Source organism: Erythranthe guttata, chromosome 14, assembly GCF_056151865.1.
Source record: "Erythranthe guttata isolate IM_541 chromosome 14, IM_541, whole genome shotgun sequence".
In the NCBI taxonomy this organism is placed as follows: Eukaryota; Viridiplantae; Streptophyta; class Magnoliopsida; order Lamiales; family Phrymaceae; genus Erythranthe; species Erythranthe guttata.
Genome location: NC_142546.1, coordinates 6,770,133 through 6,797,365, shown reverse-complemented (window position 1 = coordinate 6,797,365; position 27,233 = coordinate 6,770,133). Strand labels below are relative to the sequence as shown.

The 27,233-nt window shown below is 35.1% G+C and overlaps 3 protein-coding genes and 1 pseudogene across 4 annotated transcripts; 1 reads left to right on the top strand and 3 right to left on the bottom strand.

Annotated features, from left to right (window-relative positions):
* Positions 1-884: 884 nt before the first annotated feature.
* Positions 885-5,781, bottom strand: LOC105962565 (nucleic acid binding/RNA binding protein). Its single transcript, XM_012986881.2, has 8 exons — positions 5,568-5,781; positions 4,617-4,685; positions 3,894-4,016; positions 2,455-2,537; positions 2,254-2,329; positions 1,576-1,761; positions 1,332-1,460; positions 885-1,236 (listed from the first exon to the last, which is right to left on the bottom strand). The coding sequence occupies exons 1-8, from the start codon at positions 5,652-5,654 to the stop codon at positions 1,072-1,074; spliced, it is 918 nt and encodes a 305-aa protein (XP_012842335.1). The 5' UTR covers positions 5,655-5,781; the 3' UTR covers positions 885-1,071.
* Positions 5,782-6,707: 926 nt separating this feature from the next.
* On the top strand, positions 6,708-6,788 carry LOC148765021 (U6 spliceosomal RNA; annotated as a pseudogene).
* A 150-nt stretch (positions 6,789-6,938) lies between these two features.
* On the bottom strand, positions 6,939-12,176 carry LOC105962567 (glutamate receptor 3.2). The gene is made up of 6 exons (XM_012986882.2): positions 11,008-12,176; positions 9,586-10,922; positions 9,100-9,377; positions 8,966-8,997; positions 8,289-8,683; positions 6,939-7,661 (listed from the first exon to the last, which is right to left on the bottom strand). The coding sequence occupies exons 1-6, from the start codon at positions 11,264-11,266 to the stop codon at positions 7,197-7,199; spliced, it is 2,766 nt and encodes a 921-aa protein (XP_012842336.1). The 5' UTR covers positions 11,267-12,176; the 3' UTR covers positions 6,939-7,196.
* Positions 12,177-18,256: 6,080 nt separating this feature from the next.
* LOC105962568 (methionine S-methyltransferase) lies at positions 18,257-26,884 on the bottom strand. Of its 2 annotated transcripts, none has more exons than XM_012986883.2 (12): positions 26,430-26,884; positions 25,247-25,440; positions 24,901-25,107; positions 24,665-24,760; positions 23,758-23,946; positions 23,499-23,687; positions 23,148-23,384; positions 21,918-22,052; positions 21,105-21,425; positions 20,774-20,953; positions 19,279-20,244; positions 18,257-18,731 (listed from the first exon to the last, which is right to left on the bottom strand). In XM_012986883.2, the coding sequence occupies exons 1-12, from the start codon at positions 26,674-26,676 to the stop codon at positions 18,441-18,443; spliced, it is 3,252 nt and encodes a 1,083-aa protein (XP_012842337.2). In that variant the 5' UTR covers positions 26,677-26,884; the 3' UTR covers positions 18,257-18,440. The 2 variants fall into 2 exon arrangements, with proteins under 2 accessions (XP_012842337.2, XP_088669951.1); XM_088813825.1 differs by having other exon boundaries at positions 21,105-21,422; positions 26,430-26,812.
* Positions 26,885-27,233: the final 349 nt, after the last annotated feature.

Here is a 27,233-nt window from a genome sequence, read left to right as displayed (position 1 = left end):
AAAAAATTTAAAAATAAATAACTATCGAAGTACCATTAGGGTGGGATTCTTCACGATTTAGTTTCAATTTTGATAATTGTTAAAAATTATAGTTAGAAATTAGTAGAGAAAAAATATTAAAAATAAATAATTACAGAAATATCATTAGGGTTGCCCAGCATTTCTTTGTTTTATATATAAGATAACAAGAGTTTGAAATACATATTGAAGCAAAATTTTTTTTTTTCCAATTTAATAATTAATTGTGTGATAAATTGAAATTCACAGCACAAATTGTCCTAATACATGACAAACCTATTTTACGTGGCTATTCGGTGAAATAAATGAAAGATCCATTTTTATGAAATAAAATCTGAATATTTATTTCTTGAATGACAAATTAAAATTAGATTTAGATACATTTTTAATGTTTCTTTCCTGTATATGATCGAAAACATGTACAGGCAAACTTCTTTAAATTACTTTATTAATTCTAACAAAATTCCTTTATTAAGTGACTAACAAAATTCTATTGATTTTTAGCGAAATATTAAATTATCGAACTAATAATTTAATATGTTTTTACCAAATCGGGATCAAAAGAAATTATTATTTGAACGAGTATTATCTGAAAATTTCTACTGAGTGCAAATTGAAAGAAAATTCTGAATTGCACCTGGGATACAAAAGAAAATCAAATTTGTATCGAGTCGATTTTTTTTTTTCCTAATCAAAACTTACCGTTTCCAATAGAAAATCATTGATTTCAATGCAATTTAATATTTGAAATTAATTCCAAAATTTTAGTTTTTCTTTTTCTTGAAAACCAAGGGATATTGAAGCACAAGGCTCCATTGGCCTTGTGTCAGCACAACATCAACAAGAAAACAACAATGTACACAACATAGAACAAAATGAAGTAAAATCAACCAGTATTAAACTTGTTGACAGAGTCTTATATCAACTATGAACTAATGCAACAGAAAAAAAAAGGCATTGCAACCATATAATATAACGATACACAAATGTTACATAGCTCCTAAATCCAATCACAAAACTCATCGGATCAGAAAAAAGAGAGAGTTTCGATCTTTACTCGTCTGCACCTTCTATATTTCCACCTTTGAGATGTAGATGCTTTTCTCTTTTCTGAAACTCGGTTAAACCTTTCCCACTTCCAGTTACTCCAACCTTCCCAAATGGATCGTCTGGCGATTTGAATATGCTCTCTCTTTTTCGACCCGAGAAGAAACCAACCTTTGGAACAAAAGTCGAAAAATCAAATCAAAGTACAATAACACGAAAATAAAATAAAATTATATCAATAATATAATACAGAGATGCACACGCACCTTTTTAGCTCTGCCTTTAGTTGTCTGGAATTGTTGCCATGCATTCTGCCTCTTGTTTTGAGTAACCTCTTTTGCTTCCATCCGCATCTTGGACTTAAAAGCATGCAACTTTTTCCGTTTTGCGGCTTTCTGAGAATCGAAAATATGAAATGAATCATATAAGCAAAAAATTCACAACTTCTCAATTCATTGACCAACTATTAGATTATAATCATTTAAAACCGAACAGTAAGTCTAAACATACCACATCTTCAGAATCGTTGGGATCGATCTGAAGTTTTTGAGGAACAGTCCAGGACTCGGACTCTTTAGAAGCAGCTTGGGCAATCTTACGTTTAAGGGCTTCTTTTGTAGCCACAGCAATCTTTTCAGCTTCTAGTAAAGGGTCAGGATTGCTTTCTTGGATTGGTCTCACATTATCAGGATCCACCTGGAATCACCGATGAAGCACGTCAATATAATGGAAGGGAAAGAGTAAACGAAGTTCCACAACATTCCCAAAACTTCAATTCGAATCATAAGTAATAACTTTTTAACTTAAGCAATTCTCATCAGATTTCCCTCAAAAGAAGTCATAATCATAGTCCGTTTTATGCCTTCATTTTTATTCAGAAAAGTAATACCATCAATTATTTTTCTTTTATTTTTTTTGTGGAAGAGATGGTAGCTTGATTCATCACCTTCTATTTTCAATAATCAGAATATTGACCAGAGTAATGATGATGTTTGGCATCGAACAAATAGAAATTCCAGATAGCAGGGAGGGTGGGGATGCGATATAAAATCAAGAGAAACAGATTGTGTGTGCGTGTGTGAGTGTGTTGGGGGGCGGCGATGCGGGATGGATCAATCATTAACCTAGATGGAAATTCCATGTAAAAAGAAAAAAAAAACTTCAAGATCTGAGGGAATCAAAGCATACCTCTTCCCGATTACCCCATCCATCATAGCGAACATAATACCCATTCGGAGTAAGTTCCTCAATTGTACCATCATACCTGTTATATTCAACTAAATCAAACAAGAGGGAGAAAAGGTAAAGAAAAATCGAAAACTAAACATCTCTACCAGGATACAGAGACATACACACACGTAAATATATTATATAAAACAGTTTAGATACCATTCTCCATCTTCACTCCAGACTGCTTGAACTTTGGTGCCAATAGGAAACTTATCACCATCATCGGCAGTAGATCTTGATTCCTGGACAATGATACTAAGAAAATTAGTTTCATCAGCACAAGGCTTGTACGACAATCTTGACCAACATAAGTGCAACATGTAATAATTGTTGACGAGTGACAGCATTTAAGGGAGCGGGAGGGGAGGAAACATGATCAACCTTTTCAACAATCTTTAAAAGACCAAACCTAAGAGCAAGAAGAGGACAACAAAATAACTAACCATGAGATCTATACAGATAAACATTATCAGGATGTCAGTAACGGTAACGAAGCTGTTCATCTCATAGAAAGTAACACGACTTTTCAACATAGTTACAGTCATAACTTTACTTTCCTTCACTTCAATATAGTTACGAATACGTTCATAATTTGCATGACAGGTCATAATCCAAACTTCAACTATAATATCTTTTGACTTTTGAGAAGTCTGAATTTTACACGAGAAATTTATAGTTTCTTCCCAAAAATTACAGTGATTTTGAAATAAAATAAACAGTAAACTAAGTTGGAAAAAGATGCTTGTTTCAAAGGCCGGTGATTCAACAACAACATTCTGCACAACTCACTGCATCCCCTTCTCACTCGGTCAACTATTCAGATCAACACAAAGACCAGGTGACGAAAATTGTATTGCTAGATTGGAGGCCCCTTTTTTCTCTATTTTGTTGAAATGCTTGTTCATTAGATCATGGTTATTTTTTTAGTGACTAATTACTTTATGGTTGCACGAAAAAAGATGGCCCAGCTTTTATCACTAAATGGTCCAAGAATCCAAATAACTACCAACAAACCTAAATACTGCAAAAGGTGGTGCAGGCAATAAGAGCGGTCAATGAGGAGAAAAAATAAAGAGGAAAACTGATATCCCCCTTTTCTTGGTTAACTCTTAAGTGAGATTTCCTAAAAAAAGAAAAAAAGGAAGAAGCTGATGTCATAATCTGCTTAGAACTTTGACCAAAGTCAGACTAAGGCAACAATAACGAAATAGAAGAAATGTAACCACTTGGAAAAACCGATGAATGAAAATAAATCATATTTTTCTTTGATCGAAGATCAACAAATATTCTTTTGATTAGTTGACATAGACTCCATGACCTTTACACAGCCATTGAAACCTTGACTGCTTGTACATCAAAAGCATCTACATGGAAGGTATCTACAGTAGATATAGGAGACCAACAGAAAATGGTTCGTGCTATTTATCGTAATTGATCCTAATCGCAATAATTTATCTACGACCAAGCTATTACAGAACAGGCTACATTGACTACGAACATGCAATACCTTTTTTCTACAGTATCTTGCAAAATCAAGCACAATTTTTAACTCAAAACAGAACCCCCAATCTTTCCGATAAGTTTAGATAATACACTACCTGAAAGGAGTTCCCAGACAGATGTAAATTTTGAGATGATTCGCCATTAGTCCCCGCAACAATTCCAGGACTACTATCACTATGTTTTGCAGTTTCCAGCAGCTCCTCTGTCAATTGAATCACCTGCAGTCACAAAATAAGCCAAATCGTGAACAGACAAATAATTCTACTGTAGTTAACTAAGAGATGAAAAATTGAACTTCAATCCAGCATGACATCCGAAATTCACGAGAAAGCAGGCTGGCCATCACCACATAGCACACCTGCAATAACCAAGACACAAGTGATGGGCACCTTAACAAACTCTCACTTTTTATTGTTTCAAATCCCAACACTTCTCTACACCATGTATGCAGATTTCTCTTAACAAGATAAAATGTTCTCACCTTGCAAACCACAAGGGTAAACAAATCTTTCTTCTGTCACAAGTATTTCCTTGAACTGCTTATTTGAGCAATTATAATATTTGAGAAAGAAAAAGTGAGATTGTGATTAAATTTCAAGAAAGCAATGACCTAATCATATTATTTTAGCTTATTATGTCAAATGGTTTTAACCTCCGAATATCAAAGACAATGGCCCATAAACAACTCAAACAACAAAATGTCAGAGCATACAGGGGACACATGGAATTTAAAGTTCCGAACAAAAAGAATACCCTCCCTTAAGAAAGGGCGGTTTCCTAAGTTGAAGGGGAGAAAAGGATTTCTAAAAACGGATCACCTCCATAAGTTCCTTCTGCATGTCCAGGAACTCAGAGTTCTTTGGGTCGTCATTCAATAGCTTACGGACCTGATTCATATTAAAGAAAATGAATTATAATAAATATCAAGTAGGATATAGTCCTGCACAATTGCATAGCATAAAAACTAAAGGAATCAACAAATTCAGAACTCAACAATGCTGTGAGGGAGGATAAATCTGTAAGTAGGCATGACACATTCCTTTCACTCTGGACACAATACAAACAAGCACCAAAATAAAATGAAGTATAGATTAGCACCCCCATTCTACCCTAGATACAGAATACGAACAAAACAACCTCACAAGAAAACCTACACTAGATCAAAAGTTTATCACAATATATTTGAACTACTTCCATCTGATGCCGATCGAACAAGAAACTACGTACTTCTATTTCATTTTAACAATAGAATGAAGTTTCCGATACCATGCTAAGATCACATTTTGTCATGTTGATACATTGTGCAGTTAGTGTATATCAGAAGTAGTGAAGTTTTTTAAGGCTTATCACATTGAACTTAGTTCCCTTTTATGCCCACGACACGAATATTAGGAATTTAAGGTATTATAATTTCTAACCGTTGGAGGTGACATATTCAAGTTTCAACTATGTAATAATTCATCATATAAGTTCCGAACATAAATCTTTCACTATCGACGATTTACACTAGTTAAACCCCAAATTAACACACAGAAAAATCCAATCTTCCCATCAAACAATTAACAAAAAAATACAACACATACCAAAATGAAACGAAAAGAAAACAAAATCATGTAGCTCCGAACTTCAACTTTCAGTATCGATGATTCACACTAGTTAAAACCCAAATTAACACATAACAAAATCCAATCTCCCAATCAAACAATCAGAAAAAAAATAAAATCCATACCAATTGAAAAAGGGAGGGAAAAGAAAAATCGTGAATTCACCTGTCCAAGCTGCTGTTTGTAAGTAGAGAGGTTGGCGGCGAGTTCTTCAATGCTCACCTCTTCGCCTTCACCTTCGCCGCTTTCCATTCTGGTTCAATCAACTGTATTGAAATTTCGAATTCGCAGATGATAATTTGATTAATCGCTAGGGTTTCTCGGATAATATGTAGAACACGAAAAGGGGGAAAAAAGAAAACCTTCTTTCAGAATTGGGTTTCAATCGAACCATAATCCTTTTTAACAGTACTATTGTTGCGAAATAACACTTTTACCCCCAAACTTTGTAACTTTTAATAATTTACTCCCTTTGAGAAAAAGAAATATATTTTGCCCCCATGAAGTTCGAGTGCGGAAGCTCCGAGCCGCATTTTTTTTTTACCAAATTGCCCTATGAACTAAATATCCTACCGTACCAAAATCACTTGAGGTGGAAAAAAATTACCAACTACCGAATAGCATTGTATACCAATTAAAGATTATCGAAAAAATACCAGAGTATTGGTTAGTAACTCATTCGGTACGGTATTAGTATCGTACCGTAATTAGAGGGTGCAGTAGATATTGCATCATCATTACTATGATAATACCGTATCGTACCATACGTAGTAGTACAGTGTATTTTGCTTCTTTCTTTTTTTTTTTTTTTTTTTTATCTTTATTTTTTATTTTATTTTCTTTTCTATAGCATAATAATTATAACTTCATTAATTTAATACTTGATTAAATAAGCTTGTTTAAATAATATTTTTGTTCGGTCCTCAGTTGGGGACGCCCATGTTAAATTAATAATTCGCTAAATTCACAAATTACAAGATAATATATTTACGAGAATTATTATTTATAGGACATTATGACTAATCTACGAGGATTTTATGAAGAATGATTCAATTATTCTTTTTTGTTGTTGAAATTATGTTAATTTGAATCTCATGCTATATCTATGAAAATCAATCTGCTTTATTTTTATATTTTTATTTACATCAAATGCCAAAAAAAAATAATAATATTATTTCATCCTATAGTTGCAACAAAACCTGTATTTGCAAAATTGCCACTGCTTGGAGGCTGAAACTTATCCCACATCGATAGAACATAGTAACATCTTCCGGTTTATATTCCTCAGCGAAGTCAGCATACATTGCCCCTTCGGGGACATCCGATAAAATTGGAACGATACAGAGAAGGATGACACGCATAAATCGAGAAATGGTCCAAATTTTTTTTTCTTCAATTTCTTTCTTTAGTTAAAATTTTCAATTTTTGGTTTTCGGGTTTCGGTTTCAGTTTCGCGTTACGAATTTTCGAGTTTTGGGAGTCGGTTTTTTTTTTAATAATTGTCGACCAGCTCAAAGTGTTATCAGGCCAATCATATATCAAATAAAATCGGTATATTTAAGATATTGCATTATTTTTGTTTTCCTATTACTATATTTGCTCTAAGAATAATTACATGTTACATTGAAATTACAAACATTTTATAAACAAGGCAAGAACAAAAAAAAGATCAATACATATATACACGTCTTCATTTAATTATTTCCCTTGTGATGATATTAATGAATGAATTTGCTATCATTACCATCTTGTTATATATATCTTCCGCAGAGAAAAATCGGAGCCCGTTTCATTTCAGTAAAAGTCCGAATTCCCGTTGCGCCTGTCGTGGTAAACGCTACTCGGTTCATGATCTTCGGCGCTACCTCTCGGAACAACGTCAATATGCTTTCTCTTCAACTTGTTCTTCAACTCCTCTTCCTTCTCGTCCACAAAAGAGAGAAATCTTTTTATCCGTATGGATTTCGAGCCCCTCTTTATAGAGGGGTCATTTTCCGATTGTTGAGGGAAATGTCGAGTGAATTTACGTAACATCAAGCAGAAATAAACGAGCAGAGCAAGAAAGCACGCAATCCCGCACATTAGGAAGAGACCCCAAAAGCTCTTCAACTGAAGCTGATCGGAATCTTTCGAGCTCGTTTGGCCGCAATCGCTCGTTTTCAGCCACTTGTCGTGTATTTTTTCGAGCTCGCCGTTTTCCGATAGTGCTAAAATGGCGGTGGACATGTCCATTGCTAGTGGCGAGTCTCTCGGAAATGCCTATATATAAAGTAGTCCACATGTTAAAAGAAAAAAAAGTAAAAAAAAAATTAATTGCATTTAGTACCTCTGTGTTATATCGAATTGCTGAAAAACACCATGCGTTATAAATATTAGCAAAACCCCCCCTACGATTCAATACCCTCTAAGTGGTGGGTTTTTACGGGTAGTTTGCTAATAGAGTTTAATGGAATTAGGTACCCGTGTTATATCGAATTGCTAAAAAGACTACCCATCTTATTTTATTTGCAAATATCCCCCTATGATTCGATATTTTTAGCACACAACACCTTAAACATGATACTAATTGCTAAAAAGAAAATCATATAGGGTTTTTTTGGAAATAAAATAATATGGGAAAGTTTTTTAGCAATTCGATATAGCATAGGGGTACTATTTGCAATAAACTTTTTGCTAACATATGGCATTATAGGGGGTTTTGCTAATATTTATAACACGGGAAGTTTTATAACAATTAGAGTAAACACATGGGTGCTAAATGCAATAAACCCCAAAAAACATTGAATATTGCGAAAATTCCAAGCTCAAGTAGTCACTTTTTAAGATCAATCAAAGCATATAATATAAATTCCTCAAAAGCATATAGATAGATATATAGATACTTACGAAACCCCATCCGCTTTTCGTGAACTCTCGTCCGACGGCTTGAAACATGCAATAATTCGAGAGGAATAAATCAACGTACGGACGCTCGTCCACAATCGCAGCGACTCTTCCTCTATCGAGAGCATCGGCATACTCTTCCGGTGAACCGAGAGGAACGAGTCTCGATTTAGGAATATTGAGCTCCTCATTTAAATAATTTTCGGCAAAGGATCCAACTTGGAATCCAATATTCTCATTGCTCGTGATCAACGAATCTATACCCTTGATCGATGGGGTCAACTGTTGAACGGTCAGGATCGAAGTCAAGCTCGCGGTGTAGCTCGAGGTAATTATTAGAACCACGAAGAGCCAGATAAGTAGAACCATACGAGCAAGGGTACTCATGGTATTTTCTCCTGAAATATAAATAATCAATTCTTGTAAATTTAGTATAAATTTAAGGATTTTATTTGCTCTAATTGTTCAAAACATCCCCATGTTATAAAGATTCGAAGAAAAAAAAAAATATGTTGCAATTTGTTTTAGCAAACTATCCCTAAAAACTCCCCATTTAGGGGATTTAGGGGGTTGTTTGCTAAAAAAATTCACTACAGGGGTTTTTTAGCAATTTGATATAACGGAGGGGTACTAAATGCAATAAACTCTATTTTTTTTAAGCTAATTGCTTGGAAACTTACTGTGTGCAAAAAACATAGTTGAGAAGCCAAACCTGCAAATGTGAAGAAAAGTAGATGACTTAATATATATTGTTCAAAAGTTGAGAAGCCATAATTTATGACTTCATTTATCGAAAAAGGAAATTGATTCTCACCATAAAACAGTGATGAGCTGTTTCTTGGGGGGCCCACGAAATTCGTCGTTTATTCTGTGTTCGAGAATCCAAACAACGAATCCGATAATGAGGAAAAACGCAGCTGTGACGACCCACATTAGTGGGGTGAACGGACGCATAAAAGCCCACGGGCTTGAGTAGAACTTCTTTGTGGGGGCCACAACTACGAGCCCCGATTCTATATAAGGCTGAGTGAAGTCCACTATCTTTGTTCGGTTAGTTACGATTGCAATATCACCCACAACTGCATCAAAGACCTGCATATAGAGGTCATTGTGTCGTAAAAATTCAATCTTTGCATTAGGATTAAGTCATTCGACAATGGATCGGAAATTCTAAGTTCTTGTTTTTGTTAGTCATTGAGCTTGATTTAAAAATCCATCTTCTAGTCAAATCCAAAATTTCGACCTACTCTATATAGAGCGATTACAAAATCCACCTTCAAGAAAATGCATAAAAACTTACATTGGATGTGATCATTCTTACGAGCTCCGAATAACTCGGATTACTGTGCCCATCTCCAAATAAGACGAACTTATGAGGCACCGCATATGGAAGCAACTTTATGGCCGCAAGAAATACATCGATGCAATATCCACGAATTTCGCTCGTATTTTCATCCTTCGACACGACCGCTTTATAACTCACCCTATTCGGAATCCCAATTCTCAACTTCCGTCCGTTATTCGGAAAAACCCACCCTCTCGGTTTGACCCGCGTTTGACCCGGCCACACCACATCGTCCAACCGTTGGTTCGAATTCGAACGGTCCAATCCTTTTGCGTAAAGAATCTCCGGTGGCACGACTGTAATTCCCGAGTAGTTCGACCAATACCCTATTTGCTTATAACCACCCTTCGAAACCACATTGATGATGTCGTAAGAAGGTCGAACAACCGATTTTTCCGAATCGAACGCGATTTGACCGGTCAAACCCGTCGTGTTTGTCTCTAATATGATACGTAGAAGCTTGCTCCCTTCGTCGAACATGCTTAGCGCGCCGAGATTAAGATTCCCACCTCCCAAACCAATCAAATTCGAGTTATTCGAGAACGAGATAGTGCCGCCATTATCAAGAAAATTTGCAACCGCATTCGCAATTGTCCAAACTGTGTCATAAGCGTATAAGCCATACGGGTTCAACCCAATCGAACCGTTGCTCAACTTTTTCCATCTGGACAAAAACGCCCTTTTCCTATTGGAATCCGGCGTGTGGGGCCGGAGTGTAAGCACCCCTTGAGTCGACTTGTAAGCAGAAACAGGAGTCGAATCTATCACAGTCGAAAGCCAAGAAGTTGCGATCCAAACGTACCCCTTATCCATCATTCTAAGTTTACGAGCCAAATCGAAAACTTGTAGTCCAATCACAGCGAACGCGTGGACGACAATAACACGCGACTCCATCATTGAAACCTTGAGCAGCTCGTTCGCTATTTCACTACGTGTCGCTTTGGCTTCGGGCGAGAGCACAGCTTTGTAAGAGATTCTGCAGCGCCTTTGTTCGAGCTTGTCTCCAAGAGCTATCATGGAACCACGGCTCTGTTCATCGTCCGTGTACAGAGCTATTACTTCTCGATAACCGAAGTAGCTGATGATGTCAGCGACAGCTGTCATTTGGAAAAGATCGTTAGGGGCCGTCTGGATGAAGTAAGGGTACTGGAGAGAGGCAAGGCTAGGATCCAGTGCGGTGAATGACATCATAGGTACGTGGAGCTCGTTTGCTAAGTGGGAGAGAATGTGGGCCATACCGGAAGCTTGTGGTCCAATTATCGCTACTGTGTTAGTCTCCATGTACTGCAATCCTGTGTTTATGAGGCCAAAAAAAAATTTAAGTATCGAAATTTACGGACATGTAAGTATGTTGCAAGAAAATTTAATCTTTAGTACCTCCGATTATGCCGAGAAAGCCGCTGTAATTCGAATCATGTGTTGAGAGAACTAGTTTTCTGCCATGGAGGATATTGGGGTCGGAGTTTATATCTTCGACTGCAGCGCGCATCGAAATGTTCGATACTCTGCCATTTATCGTGCCGAACGAAAAAATGGCACCGATGTTTATATCATCGGGGCTCGAATCTTCTTTCGAAAATCCCATATTTGAAAGAAAAGACGATAAAAGAACCACCACCATCATCCACAAAGCCATTTCGCTGCTATGAAGATAATTAATCTTGACAACACAGAAAAATCAGGGAAGAACAGTAATTTCTATGACAACCATACATAGAAATCAAATCTCTGTGATGGGAGTTGAGTACATGTAATTTAGATTTTCACAATCTTGAGACAAGAGTTCTCAGAGACAAAACATCAAACAGGTGGTGGACCAACTTTTGGGAGAATAAGAACAGGAGCTAAAGAATGAATGGAAAAAGCTTCAGTTTACATGGAAAAGAATGAAAAGGACAAGTGGGAATGAATTTGCACTCAGTTTTAATTAATATGATTATTATTAATTAAAATGATGAGAGAATACTTGAAGACACAGAAAAAGAAGCAAACTTGGTCTGATGGGCTTCCCCCACTTTGATTTTCTTTCTTCTTCAACTTTTCCCCCTTTTTGCAAATCTCTCTCTCTCTATATATATATATTCTCTCTCTCCTCCCCAAACAAAAGATCACTTTTTTACTGTGTGCATAATCGAATTATGATCAATTGTTCTGCTTTCACAGCAGAGAAATAGTTTCAGCATATTCCGCAAACACATTTCCAACTTTTTGCAGAAGGGTTTAAGCAGAGATTCTATTTTGGGCAAAACGTCTGGAATTTTCTGACTATGAAACAATTTATTATTACAAAAGAAACACAAGTTAACAAAAAGCATGAATACAACGTTAGTGGCTGCAACAACAAGATAGAGATAGATAAAAATATAAATTTGAGGTTGAATATCAAATCATAAATAAATAAATACAGGTACACCAACAGCGACGACAGAGTGAAAGAAAATTGAAATTGTTGGCTCCTAGCGAGCAGAATTATCACACGTTGTACTTTTCTTTTTCTTTTTTTTTCTTTTTTTTTTTTTATCACTGTTCTAAAAATTAGTTGAGGCGGTCGATTAATCCGTCTCGCAGGAGGATTTTGATGTAAATGTTTGAAAAATTGATTTTGGTCAAAAATTGGTGAAAAAATGGTTCTCTATTTTTAGTTAACCAAAAAACATGAGTTTATGATTTATTTTGTTTATTTTAATTGTTATTTTTTAAAGAACCTAATGATATATGCTTGCAATATTCAAGTATAATTTTTGAATTCAGAAGCTTTTCCTTTTATTTGTATTTTGTAAAGATTTTTATTATATTATGATCTGATTGTTATTAATATTTTAATAAGTGATTAGAATATATAAATGGCGGAGATATAATATGTTTTTATAAATGTTTTAAATATTTACAAACAATACCTAGATTATATTACATTAAATTTGATAAATTGATATATTTCCAATTTATCGTCAATTAATTGTGAGGCAGTGTCTAACCGCCTCCGACCCGATTCCGACTTTTTACAACCTTGATTTTTATGTAAAGAGCGACTTAGATGTTTTACAATACAAATCTATACATATATAAAACCAGTAGCCGAGCGAGAATTTTAAGTCCCGAGGGGACCGAATGCATTCAATTAAATTCTAGGTTGGGGGAGGGGGGCGCCATCAGCCACGGGCCAATTATGTTGGCTCCGACACTGTATGTAGCACAATAATGTGTACATATATTTAAATATCTGCAAAATGAATAGTTATGAATACATGTGCTAGCTATAACAAATATCTGAAATATTATCCAATAAAATTCACCGAGTGTAGTATATAACAAATAAATCGAACTCCAATAGTCAAAGTGGAGGGGCCCCCTTTTTGGGTGGGAGATTAGAGAATAGAGTAAAACAAATATGTTTTTGGAATGGTATATATGGAGAGTACCTATCATTATTGCATGCACCAATAACAATCCACTAGGATTTCAGCACTTCATGACATGTTGTTTTCTATTTTTATATTTAAAAATTACGGAAAAACTCTTATTGTTTGGGTATTTACAGTAACCCCCTTATTTTAAATATTTTTACATAAAATTTATGTAATTCGGTTATTTACCGAACTAGTATATTCAGCTCGGTAAACGGTATGAAATGTTGGCGTACCGAAATTTCAGTTCGATTTTGACGGTTTAACATCCCTAAATTTATCTCTGGAGGGTTTTTTTTCATAAGATAATGCATAGTTGAGGGGGTGAATGTAATTACCCAAACATGAGGGGGTTTTTGTAAATTGACAATAACTCGGGGGGTGACCGTAATTTGCGCTATTTAATATTCTTAGACCACGTTTGGTCGGAAAAAATAGTCATGATTAATTAAATGATTGAACTTTATTTTTTATGTTTGATATCCCAAATAACTTGTCGGGTCGACCTGCAAATATTATGTTATTATGTCTTATCTTGTCTTTTAGGCATATTTTTTATCAAATATTCCAAGTTCCCAATAATACAATTAGATTTCATTAAATTGTTTAATCTTATATTGGCAACAAAACGATAATTTAGTTTATAAAAAAATATTAAAAAAAAAAGGAAAATATTAATTAATCTCATTGCATCTGCACCTGCAGAGATTTTATTAGGTGATGAGGTGATACAAAATCTTACCTATGTAATACAAGTGAAAATTAAAGGTTAATGCAGATTTGCTATCATTTATCAGAAACTAGAGTCAAATTTTAATTTTAAAATATATATATATATATATATATATATATATATATATATATATATATATATATATATATATATATATATATATATATATTGGGGGAGGGGGGTGTTAATTTTTTTTGGATTATAGTACAAAATTATTAGTAGATAATTAATAATATAAAATAAAATAAAAAAATCCGCAGGGGCGGGAGCCACCCCAAGTAACAAGGTTGTTCCGCCCCCGAACGTAGGGTCTATTTGGCTAATAAGTTGTTTTAAGAACGAACAAGTTGTTACGTCTTACTTTTGGAATTAATATTTGAATTGTTTAATAATAATTTTATAAGCTATTTTTATTCATTATAAGAATTTAATAAAATAGTAGGGTAATGTTATTTTCTAAAAAATATCTTATTTGTCATCTAACAGCTTATACTTTGAATTTACTTTTTAAAAATTATCAAATATTTTCAAAGAACTTTTAAACTCTTAAACATCTTATAAGCTCTCTCTAACAGCTTATAAGCTTATCAAAACATCCTCTTAATATGTCCATAAATATGGCCAAATAATGGACCAAACTAAATAAACAACAAAACAAAAATCTAAAAAGTCAACCAAAAGAAGAGCTGCCCAAATTAGATAAGAGCCCAATGACACAAACAAAGTATATACAGAGAATATATTATAAATAGCAACATATTAAAATTGGGCAAGAAATGAAGCATCCAAAGAGACTAAAAATAAATAAAGATTGCACCTGCAAATTAGGTCAGCCCAAATATATGTTCTCGTGATGCAAGTGTGACTGCTAACTAATAGTCCACTAACAACAAAGTCAAAGGCCAATTTAAGAGAATTGAGCTAGGATATTAGATCAAACACTTAAAAACACAAATATGTATAGTGGTTCGATCAATTGATCTATATCCATTTGTAGTGAGGAGCTCTCCGTAGACATGACCATCTGTTCGGTTAGAACTGTAACTGGAATCGAATTGGGGTCAACGATTTTGAACCGAACCGGAATTGGTTTGACTAGAGAACCTGAACCGAGAAAACCGGTTTGGTTCCGGTTCCCCATTATTAGAATCGAGAACCGGCGGTTAGAATCGATGGAACCAGTTTTTCTATAAAAAAAAATTATATATTGAAGTATTTAGCAACGAAAAATATTGAAGTATTAAGAAAGATATTTAAGTATTTAAGAAAAATAATTGGGGCTCTTTGAGAAAACCCCCTCACTACTTTTTATAATTGAGGGAGGCCCAAAATATTTTAGTCCATTTGAGAAAAGTCCACACCCATTTTCAGCTATTATATTTTCCAGCTTTACCCCCGCCCGCCACCTCATCACTGGGTCAGCGCTCCAGAATTTTTTTTTTTTTTTTTTCATTTTTTTAATCGACTATGAAGCATAGTCGATTAGTCTTAAATCGACTATGCTTCATAGTCGATTAAGGAAAATCTTTAATTTTTTAATTTTTTTTTTGTTTCTAATTTTTTTTTTTTTTTTTTTGGTTTTTTTAATTTTTTTCTCTATCAGGTTTATTAATGCATAGTCGATTAAAATTTTAGCTATTAAAAATAACAAATCATAATTACAAAAAAAATGCAAAATCAACTATATTTAAAAAAAATATACAAACATTGTAATTGATTTATACATTGGAATCAATAAACAAAAAATCAAAAAAAAAATAAAAAAAAATTAACAACTGGAGTCGGTTAACCTTAATCGACTACCGAACATAGTCGATTAAGCCTTAATCGACTATTGAACATAGTCGATTAAACACACGTAGTCGATTAAGGCCCTGCCTGCGCGAATTTCTTTTTCTGCGCGAATTCAGCAAACCCATCGCAATCTTCCACCCAAAACCGCCGCCGCCAGCAGACCCATCGCAATCCTCCACCCAAAACCGCCGCCACCAACAGACCCATCGCAATCCTCCACTCAAAATCGCCGCCACAACCATCATTACCATCACCATCCACGCACACATACGCCGCCGGTAGCAGACCCATCGCAATCCTCCACCCAAAATCGCCGCTGGTAGCAGATCTGTTGCTCAGAGACGGGCCTTGTGGAGTGTAGAAATTTGTATCGTGGCTCTCGTCGTCGGAGGACGACATCGGCGGCGGCGAGTTTATGATCGGCGGCGGTGGGGGAAGCTGCTTCGTCAGCGGCGGCAGGGGCTGGAGGTCGGGGCTGGGTCTGTAACGATTGGATTTTCCGATGTAAAGAAAAAAAGAGAGAATGGCATGGGTTAGGGGTAATAAGGGTGGTTTGGGAATTATTAAATAATATTTGGGTAGAATATTAGGTAAGGGGGTTTTCTCTAATTATTTTTTGGAGGGGGGTTTTCTTAACTCATTTACCTAGATGAGGGGGTATTGCTAATTATCCCAAAATAATTTCATCAGTCAAATTAAACAAAAATAATTTTTTGAAGTATTTTTTTAAAAAAACTTTAAATATATATATTTTTTAAATGAATTAAGTTTTTCAAGTATTCTTTCCATTGTTTTTTCAAAAACAAATTAACTTCTTTTTAAAAAAATTAAGTATTGTTTTTCTAGTTAAATTTTAAAAAAAATTATTAGTAAGAACCGGTCTACCGGTTATAATCGGGAACCGAACTGGTCGTCGGTTCTACCGGTTAGAACCGGGAACCGAACCGGAACCAATTTGGAACCATACCGTAAAGAACCGGATATATTCGGTTTCTCGAAATTGTTCCACTTTCCACTGCAACATCTTGTAACAACTTTCAGCTCGAGTTAGTTAACGACTGAGCAAGGGAATCTTCTTCAGGTTTTCCTCTTGAGATGATCGGCTGCACTCTTAGCTCCCCAATAGATCACAACCGTTGATCTATTATTCTTCCGCATAGGAATTAGGAATTGAGATCAACCATCATAACTATTTTAGGTTATTACTCATATTTTCTAAGATTCATCTTGATTACATGTATTCCGATTAATTTGGATTAAATGAGATCGAATAAGTTTTCTATTATCTAACAAATTGTTTAGTTAGTAAGATGATCGGTTACTTGTATCGGATCTTTAGTACTGAAATTGCTAAAATTGGATATTAAACATAATTTATCAATAACATTCCTAATTAACAATAACTATATCATAATTTGTAGTACTTCTTGAATAAGTTCCTATTTAACACTATACAACTAATCGCATGGGGTAAGGTAGACCTGACCACCGGTTCGGTTAGAACCGGAACCGGAACCGGAACCGAACCGGGGTCAACGGTTTTAGAACCGAACCGGAACCGGAACCGGAACCGGAACCGAAAAAACCGATTCGGTTCCGGTTCCTCATTTTTGGAACCGGGAACCGACGGTTAGAACCGCGGTTCTAACCGTTTGAACCGGTTTTTATAAAAAAAAAAAAAAAAAAAAAAAATTAATTTCCTAGCTCTCTCTCTCTCTCTCTCTATATATATATATATATATGTCCGTGTATATATATCTATATATATCTCTCTCTCTGTATATATATTTATGTATATATATATCCGTGTATATATATCTATATATCTCTCTCTCTATATATATATATCCCTGTATATATATTTATATATATATATATATATATATATATATATATATATATATATATATATATATATATATATATATATATATATATATTTATATATATATCTGTATGTAATATATATATCTGTATATATATATATGTATTATATATATATATGTATGTATATGTTTTTCTCTCTGTCTCTCTCCATATATATATATTTAAGTATTAAGAAAAAAGTTAAGTTTTTAAATATACTTTCTACTTAAAAAAAAAAAACTATTTATAAAACTGATTTTTTTTTAAGTTTTTAAAGTATTTATATATATATATATATATATATATATATATATATATATATATATATATATATATATATATATATATATATATATATATATATATATATATATATATAAAGTATTATTAAGAACCGGCGGTTCTACCGGTTCTAACCGGGAACCGAACCGCAAGGAACCGGATTTTTTCGGTTCGGTTCCGGTTCCTCCAAAATCGGAACCGGAACCGGCAGTTCGGAACCAGAACCGGAACCGGAACCGAACCGTCAGGTCTAGGGTAAGGTAACTACTATTTTTAATTTTTTATTATACATTTAATTATGACTTCAACTTTTATAGCGAATTTGAATTTGTTTCCTCTTTTTCTTTTTAAATGAGGATAGTTATTGGTCCAGGTGACTCGAACCGATGACCAAATAGATCCATTTTGAAAATATGGATCTACTTCGGACCTGAACCTTGACACCCGTAACGATTAACAAACGTGGAAACCAAATTTTCATATTGGTGCAAGAAAATACCACCAAAAAGATCGTATTGTAAATAGTATAAACTAGGAAAAAGAAAAAAAACGAGCAACAAAATTTTTATTTGATATCAATCTAGGCCAAGTAAGGTCTCCAGAAAACATAGAAATCGAGTTTGTGGCGATTAAAAAGAGCAGCGTCACTATTAAGCAACTCCGGGCCAAATTTATTCACAACACCAAAGTTGTGAAGACAAATTAAAGAAAATTAAGAAGAAGTGGTGTTTTCAGTTTAACTCGAATAACTTCTTGAACTTAGAAATGCAATGCAACGCACGCTTGAACTCACCGTCTTCCAAGGCCATGGTGAAACGGCAGTAACCAGGGATTCCGGTCCAAGAAGGACTGTTGATGCACAAACCGGTGCTCTTAAGCATGACTTCCCTTATACTCGAGTCGATGAGTTTAATTTCCTGATTGTTTACTTTCATTGTCTTGCCAAGATAGGCAGTTGGCTTTGCTAGAATCGATACACCTGCTTGAGCTTCGAGTACCTCCCACCCACAAGTTTCCAGTGTCTGTACATAAAGATTGTTAGTAAGAAAATCTGCACGAGTTATAAATGAGTTTCGTCTGCTAGAAAAAAAATCGATGACATAGCTTTAAATGTCATTGTGAGAGAACAAGGTCAAAAAAAAAAAGACGAATTAAATTTCTTCGGATGACATGTCTAATAAAAGTTTCGAGTGAACTCTACAAAAAATAAATATGGAAATATGGTATCTTCAATTGTTGAAAAGATCTATCTATCATTTTCGTTAGCATAAACTATGTTACGTTTCGTTTAGCTCAGTGCCCCCTTTAAACAGTGAACTCCGAGGGATACTTTTGATCATAGGGGAGTTTATGCTAATACAAAAATAACAAGGGTGCCGAATGCAAAAAAAGATTTTCCTCAAAGTTCATTGTGATCACCGACAGTTTTACTTGCATTAATGCGATAAATCACGCAACTATTAAATCTATGCATTTATTTACGTGTTTATGTAGATAGAATAAAGAGGTGACGGTACTCAATTTTTTTTTCAGAATTTCAAAATAACATTCCTTAGATGCATAGTTTACCTGCTTCAATTGTTTGTATCGACTTCCCACAATCTCTGTCTGCTCCGAAATAGCACTCAATAAATCCTCTCTTTTCTGCTCTCTAAGATCCAGCAGTTTCTTAACCGTGTACTTAATAGTGCTATGAGGTTTACTTAATCCCTCGAAGCTATGGAATGTTTCCAACAGAGAAGCCTGGTTAATCAGAAGAAACCCGAAATTAATCCCACCTGTCAGCATCTTAGAGAATAATCCCCCAAGAAGAGATACACAAAAGCCCGAATCAGCAGAGGAAAGTTTCTCCAGTGTGGGTCCCACATTCCAGCTGTCACTGCCCTTGGAGTTAAATTCCGCCCCCGAGAATGAAGTATCAAGAATCACCCTCGCTCCAAACTTGGCACATACGGATAATAATTTATTGATCTCTTCGTTACTGTATATCAATCCAGTGGGATTGATAGTTGGACCAGAAATGTATACCCATGGTTTCTTGATAGTCTCGAGTGAGGCTGCAAGTGTTTTCTCTGTCAATTTATATCCTACTTCTTGATTGGTTGGAATAATTGCAATTTTTGCGTTCAGAAATTTTGCGGCGGATGAATAATTTCCGTTTGAGCCAGTTGGAAAGCAGAGTGTTCCGCCCTCTTGGACGCAGCAAAGTACCAACTTACTGAAAAGTGCCACTGCACAGTCTGCATATATGACTTCAGTGTTTGCGGCAGATGGAAAGCCGTAACTGTTGCTAATCAACTGTCTAATGCCGTGTGTGACATCAGTTTCGGGTTCTGTTATGTTCTGCCTAGCGAAACTCTCGAAGATGGAAGCTTTTACGGGTGTAGTTATGGGCAAAAAGCTCTGGTCAACATCCATGTGTACCAAGGGAGATTCTTCGGATTCATTCACTGCCAACTCAGCGTTATCAAGTACGTTGATTGTGGGGTTGGAAAAGCCATTCGCCTCTGAAGCTTTTTTCTTCGCACCATTTCTCTGAAACAAGAGAAAAACAATGTGGCACATAGTTATATTATGCAGAAAAGACGTAAGAATGTAAGGAAACTAAATCTACTGCAACTGAATTAGCATCTTATGTTATTAGCGTAAAAAACGTCTGATCAGCATTACAGAATACTGTCTTGGGTCCATAAGATTTACACGTACAGAAAACCTTAAATTATAAGTTGTGTTATAGTGAGGCCATGACATAGAAGTCCTAAGTGCAATCTTTTCCAAGTTGTGATCTTAAAAAACACTCGGGGAGTCTGCGAAGTCTAACTTGTAGTCGTCGATAAAGAAATACTAGCAAGACTTTTATTTAGTACTTCCAAATTAAAATGCCAGCTGATTCACATTTATAACATAAATGCATGCCTGAAATTCCTATGACCATCTTAACTATCATATGAGAAAGAAGGTCGTTTTATGTTCTGGTCTGTTTAATTCTGCTAGTGCAGATTAAAAAGAATAATGAGAATAAATCCGTAGCCACACAACTATGTAATCTCGAAAACAAACTAACCTGGGCAGGTGGATGTCGATCAGCAAGCTGAAAAGCTAGAAGCTCATGGAAAAGACAACCATAATAGTACTGACTAATTATGGAAGTATTTCCTTGTAGAAGTTCGACAGTCTTGCATAATGATTTAAACATTGCCGCCTCCTCTGATATCACAAATGCCACTTCCAAATCTGAATAAACCTGGAGTCCAGAGATGAGGTGTAAGGTGCATATAGTTTTACGACGAAATCACCAAGGTTTAACAAAAAATAAAATAAAATTAATCAGCACGCAAAGCGTCACACTGATAGCTTGAATTCAACTTCAATTACTTTATGACACATATATATACCTGATTTTTCAGTAAGCCGCATACAATAGCAGCGTGTGGAGGAAGAGCATTTCCAGCAAGATATTTAAAGACTCCGTTGGAACTCGGAAGGCTAGAGAGCTCAAAGTGGTCTGATACATCTAAAAACAATCGACATCCAATTTCTCTCGTGACATCCAGGAGATGCTCAAATGAGGAACTAGTGACCGACTCAAATTGAGCCATCCCGGTGACTACTACCTCCGGTTCCAATTTCTTAATCAGCTCTACCAACAAATCTGACTGACGTGGAGCTTCAATGACTGTGATTACTTCCTCGAAATCTTTTCCACTTTCTGTCTTCTGCAGAAAGAAGTTCAAGATGTCAAGAAAAGAGTAATTTACAATAGATAAAACCCACAATTCATTGAACGTTTTGAGGTTCACATGGTCTTGTTCTCATTGTCTTTTATAACGTTTTGAGGTACAACTATAAGGTAAAGCCTAGTGTGTCATTATTCATGAACTACAGTTTAAGGTCCATACTTAGAAATAACGTTATTCATGTACGATGTGTTTCACATGAGTATAATAATTTTTCTTCCTTATATTCCCATGAAAAAACTTGATTTTTATCTTGCATACTTATACTTTTTTTTCGTTTTTTCTTTTAACAGAGAAAAAAAATTGGATGCTATAACAGATTTTCCAGAGTACTACTGGAAAGCGTTAATGATGTCTCAAACTCCAATTAAGGCCAAAAACAAGCTGATTTCATCTAAGCTGTAGTATTTATAAAACACAAGGATCAAAAGTGATACAAGGGATACTAAATAACTTTTACAATCACCATACCTCAATGTTTAGGGATGTTAGCCATTGCCTTGGTAGATGTCGAGACAATTGCTCATCAACAATGGCGAGTCGTGGAGACAACAGACGTAAAGCACTTTCTATAGCCACTGTCCTCGAAGGAAACACAACAACATTCTAGCGCACAAAAACACAAAAGAAAAGAATGGAAAATCAGATAATGTAAATGATTTTATTTTGCATAACCACAATTTTCATACGACTATCTAGATGGAAGAAACATCAAGAAAGGGAAAATTGAATCAGCCTGAGATGCATTATTCATGATCCAATTTAAGCCTATGATTGGAGACAGATTCTCGATAAAAGTAATTATGTGAATAAGTGCAGAACAGATTTATCTAAAAAGATATTCCGTAAAACATACGTCAAATATTTTTCTAAGAAAAGCAAAAATCACTTTGCTTTACCAAAGAAAATAACATGCTTTGGTCACACTCCCTACAGTATAAAAGAGTTCCCTCAACCTCCCTCATCCCTTCACCCCCATCCCTATCCCACCCACCCTGAAAGACTGAAGCAGACAAAACAATCAGGGGGTGAAATATATCTTCTTCCTTTCTTATATCAGTATATCACTCAATGATCATAACACTCAATGCACCTTGTATTCTAACAGAGGCAATATATGCTGACAACATATGTCACAACTTTTCAACTAGAATCTATTCCACAGAACCAACAGAGAAGCAAAGTGCCATAGAGACTGGGCCGCTGTGGGCATCATATATTAATCAGATGTTCAACACTTTTATGGACTAATATGAACCAGACTTTTATGCATAAAATGATACCATGGTCAACTAATGAATGTTTATTTTACCAATTTCTTCATCAAACACTGTTCCAATGTTTAGAAGGAAAGAATTTAGTGTTCTAGCTATTAAACTACTTTCAAGAATGTTAAATACTTTAACGAAAAATTGTATCACATGTACAGGTGCACAGTTGTTCCCCGCCGCCTACATGACATAGACATGCAGATATGCTTATAATGCATATGAGAATGTACGAAAATGTGCATACATTTGCTTTTTAGTTAGCTTTTGATTCTGAATTTCCTGTTTTTAATTGTGTATCTTCCTAGTGCCGCATCACACAAGAAATTTAACAATTGCCCTAAGATAGACTCCATTAAAGGCTTACATGAAGTGGAAGCCATACACCACACAAAAATCTAAAAAAATTATAGCAGAAGAAGAAGTTACTTACATCTGCAGTAATTGGAACATGATGGTATGTTCTCATAAATCTTGAGATGAGACTACGAAATCGTCTGCTTCCTGCTGGTGGTTCGTATGGGAAAAATGAAAGTTCTTTCAAGACATTAGCAAGATAAGCTAGGAACGGGATCTTCTCATCCGCAACAGAGTCATCTTCAAAGTACAAATCCAAAGAGCTGCTGATGTCATCGAATCCATTTCTGAGAAACTCAAAAATCGATTTCACCTGTCAGAGCAGATACATCAGTATTGACCTCATTTCCCCTAAAGACTCGTAACCATTTCTCATGCGTTAATATGTGCGCTTGTACTCATAAGGACATGGAGAAACTTTGCATACCTGATTAGGTTGGCGGAGTTGACAACTGAATACTGATAAAGCATGAGAAATGCGACCACCAGCTTTGGCATATGCCCATGCTGTTCGGGCACAAATAGGCTGGTCTCCAACAAGACCCATGAAGAACTCAAAACGGTGTGGACTATTTTTTTCTATTTCAACTAATGCTGAAATATCTGTATCAGCGGCCTGCAATAAGAGATCTCTTAAGAAGCAAACTTCCATGGGTACTATAAAAGCAATAAAGTTAAAGTAAAACCTGAAGAACTTTAGTCTGCCATAGCTTGTTCAGACGCAGACCGCGACGCTCAAACAGACGTTTACAGACAGCCTGTCCTGGACGGCCTCCCATGTTAAAGATCATAATTCCCATAGATTTTAGAACAGATATCCCTTCTTCAACAGCCCTCGCAATTAGTCCCAAGCCAAATTGGTCTTCAACAAAGCCCTAGCAAGAAGAAAAAAAATGCTTAAAGAAATAGTGAGAGCACAAAATATTATTTCAACAGTTGAATAAATGGCTCTGTCCTTGTATGTGCAACAACAGTAATGATGAACACCAGCTTAGATGACACACAACTAAGTAGCAAGTTAACATGACAGACTGATTTCCTAGAATTGAGGCCTGTAGCTGTGCAACCAATAACTTAATATACTGCAATTATGTTTGCTTGAAACAGGGCAAAGCTGTCGTCGAATCCATACAATAGGCTTCCAATTTCAAATATTTCTTTTAATTCTTTTGGAGGCACATAAATTGATATGCCTCTCTCAGCAATCTTAAAGTGTCTTCATTCCGCAAGAAAGAACATAAAACTTGTATAGCAAAACTTCCATTCATAGTTCATTCACTCCATTCAAATAATCTATGAAAATAAAACCAAAGTAAAATGATAAAGTACTTAAAAGCTACCGAGATATTATAGTTCATATTTTGGTCCAAGGACTGAAAACCAGCTGAAAAAGAAAAGAAGGCAACTTACGTAAGAGTCCAGATATAATACTTACGATGCTAAATACTATCTTTTGCAATGTCATAGACACATTTTAAGAAACTTTTCACAACAGACAGATAAATAGAACTGTAAGTTTATGAAATTCAGAATAAAGCATTATATGCTAGTTATTTTAGCACCATAGCAACGAAAGTTGAACAAGAATCCAACCTGGAGAGCGCAATAGTTGCTTAAAGAATGCAAGAATTCTTCACTGGCATTTTCTGTAATCAACTTGGACATTGCATCTGGATTAGGGTTAAGAATCTGTTACAGCAATATAATGAGAATAATCAGCATCAAGTATATAAATTCTAATCCCAAAACAAGCAAAGAACTTTACTCGTCTTCTGTGGCTATGAAAAGCATTGCTAAAATTAGCAGCAACTTGAAATTAATGAAAATACCTGTGGTATGCATCCAACAATTCTCTCAAGTTCAATCTGATTATCTCTGCAGTAGGACAGCAAATCAGATTCATAAAATTCGACCCTGTCAAGTAAAGTCTTTTTCTCCCCATCGTAAATTGGCTGACCCTTTTCATCCAAAGCATTCAAATACAGATTTATCCAGGAAATCTTTATTGCTCTTGGATTAATATCAAGTCCATACACCTGCATATTGGTATTCCATTGCATTACGGAAACTTGTATGATTTATGTAAAGAGTCTCCAATTAAAACAAGAAGACACTACAACAAAAGAAGATGTCACTAAATAGAGTAAGCAACTGTAAAACATATGAATCTTGGACCTTTGATGGTGACCACTTCTCTGCAATGGCAATGGATATCCATCCATTTCCGCAACCAAGCTCAGCTACCGTCTTATCTTTAAAAATAGAATCTGGATGTCTGTTAAGTCCCTCGTAGAAGGTGAAGGACCAATCCTCTGGCATAAAGATACTGGGTATTACCATCATCGTAAGTTTCTTCCTCTTCTGGAAACCTGTTAAAAGTGATTAAAGAAATTGTGAATGTAGCAAACTAGTGCAAATAATAGGGCAAAATTTCTGATTCAAAACAAACCAGTGACATAAAAAGTGGAAGTAATTGATCAATTACATTCATCAAAACAAGAAGCAAAGACTCGATACGAATAAATGGAGATTAATTTTGGCTGATCCATCTGAAATTATCAAAATGGGAATAAATAAGATATAAAATGAGAGACATATCAGGAACAAAGTTGTCCTCGGCATTGTTGAATTCCTTTGGAGTATAAAATTAAGATTTTATGAGCAGAGAAGTGATTGTTAAACCCCCACTTTTTTCTTAATAATTTTCTCCTGCACCATGAATAGCTCGAAAACTATAAAAAGGCCTCTTGCCAAGCTCATCCGAGGAGGTTTTTCAAAATTCCAATCGCAATATGTAAGCTGTACTATTTCTGATAACTGCATACCGTGGTATTGCTCCTTCGATTCGACAGATTAAAATTGTCAGTGATCGTGAACTTTAACTGACTAATCCCTTAAATCAATTGATTGGAACCAATTTCTTCAAAGAATATTCAATAAAAAAAAATCAGCAGTAAGAGCAATTTGTTGCAATATTATTAGCAAATTCAAAATCGAATAAATTATTGACACCGGCTGGGTCTTCAGCAGTTGTAGTCTTTCGTATTCATGTCATCTAATCCAACACTACTTACAAAATAACAGAAAAAAATAAAAAAATAAAAAAATAAAAAATATTAGGTGGCGTCAAATAGGTGAATCTCGAACAACCGCCGAAATCCTATTCCAATTTTTCGAACTATTTATTTCTCTTAAGTTAGCACTTCAAATTTTTCGAATATCCAAAATCTAATTTCCGCTGATTCCAATTTCCATCGTTAAAACGATTCGTCAAATCACGATAAAAAAACAAAACAAAATAAAAATAAATAAAAAAATCATCCAGACGTTCAATAACGAAACGGAGGGCGAGTGTTACCTTCGTATTGTTCGAGAAATATGTCCTGAATTTGGAAATGGTAGGTCTGGAGGCATCGGTCGGAGGCTTCTTTGGATTCAAAGCGTTTGTGGAGCTCCGAGAGGAAGATCCGGGCATCGGTTCGGGTACTCGGATCCTCGAGACGGTCCAGGAGTAATCGGAGCGCACTGTACGCGGCGTCACCGGACTGTTGGCACTGATTCAGAAACTCCTCCATAGATGCACACGATCCACTCGCCGCAGCCATTTTCAGTCTCAGAAGAAAAAAACGCTCTACTGTGTGTTTTGTGTGTGCGCAGGGAAGGGGGAAAGATGATAACCAGTAGCTATGGTATTATTTGCATTTTGCAGGGCTACGTATATTTATACAGTTTATAATATCTAATTAATTAATTATATATATTGACTCAGTTTTAATTTATGCTAAATAATTAATATATGTTTTTAAAATATATAAAGAAACATTATCCTCTAACTAGGGAGCACTAATGATACTCTCTAATGAATTTCTTAATTTCTTAATTTGTTTAATTAAGGAATCAAAGAATCTTAAAGTTTTCAAGTTTTGCAATAAACCCCCTTTACATAAAAAAAGGGACTGATTAACCCCTAAACACATAAAATTGATTTCACTTTGCCTATTAGCAAGGACATATTTGATATTTTCAATTTATATTAAATGATTAATTTACACATTACACCCTTAAAATATCAATTTGCAATACACGCCCCTCCATTTACCAAATATCTAATTAAAATTCTGACACCGTTAATAATTGGTGTACAATGACTATAATATCCTCC

Coding starts and splice junctions, on each gene's coding strand:
- LOC105962565 (XM_012986881.2), bottom strand. CDS start 5,654: ATGGAAAGCGGCGAAGGTGAAGGCGAAGAGGTGAGCATTGAAGAACTC. Junction 1,461..1,575: donor CCAACGATTCTGAAGATGTG/GTATGTTTAGAC, acceptor TTCGATTCTCAG/AAAGCCGCAAAACGGAAAAA. Junction 1,237..1,331: donor CTAAAGGCAGAGCTAAAAAG/GTGCGTGTGCAT, acceptor TTTGTTCCAAAG/GTTGGTTTCTTCTCGGGTCG.
- LOC105962567 (XM_012986882.2), bottom strand. CDS start 11,266: ATGGCTTTGTGGATGATGGTGGTGGTTCTTTTATCGTCTTTTCTTTCA. Junction 10,923..11,007: donor CTTTCTCGGCATAATCGGAG/GTACTAAAGATT, acceptor TCATAAACACAG/GATTGCAGTACATGGAGACT. Junction 8,998..9,099: donor CAGCTCATCACTGTTTTATG/GTGAGAATCAAT, acceptor TCACATTTGCAG/GTTTGGCTTCTCAACTATGT.
- LOC105962568 (XM_012986883.2), bottom strand. CDS start 26,676: ATGGCTGCGGCGAGTGGATCGTGTGCATCTATGGAGGAGTTTCTGAAT. Junction 20,954..21,104: donor GCGGCTTACTGAAAAATCAG/GTATATATATGT, acceptor TCTGGACTCCAG/GTTTATTCAGATTTGGAAGT. Junction 20,245..20,773: donor ATCGACATCCACCTGCCCAG/GTTAGTTTGTTT, acceptor CTCTTGTTTCAG/AGAAATGGTGCGAAGAAAAA.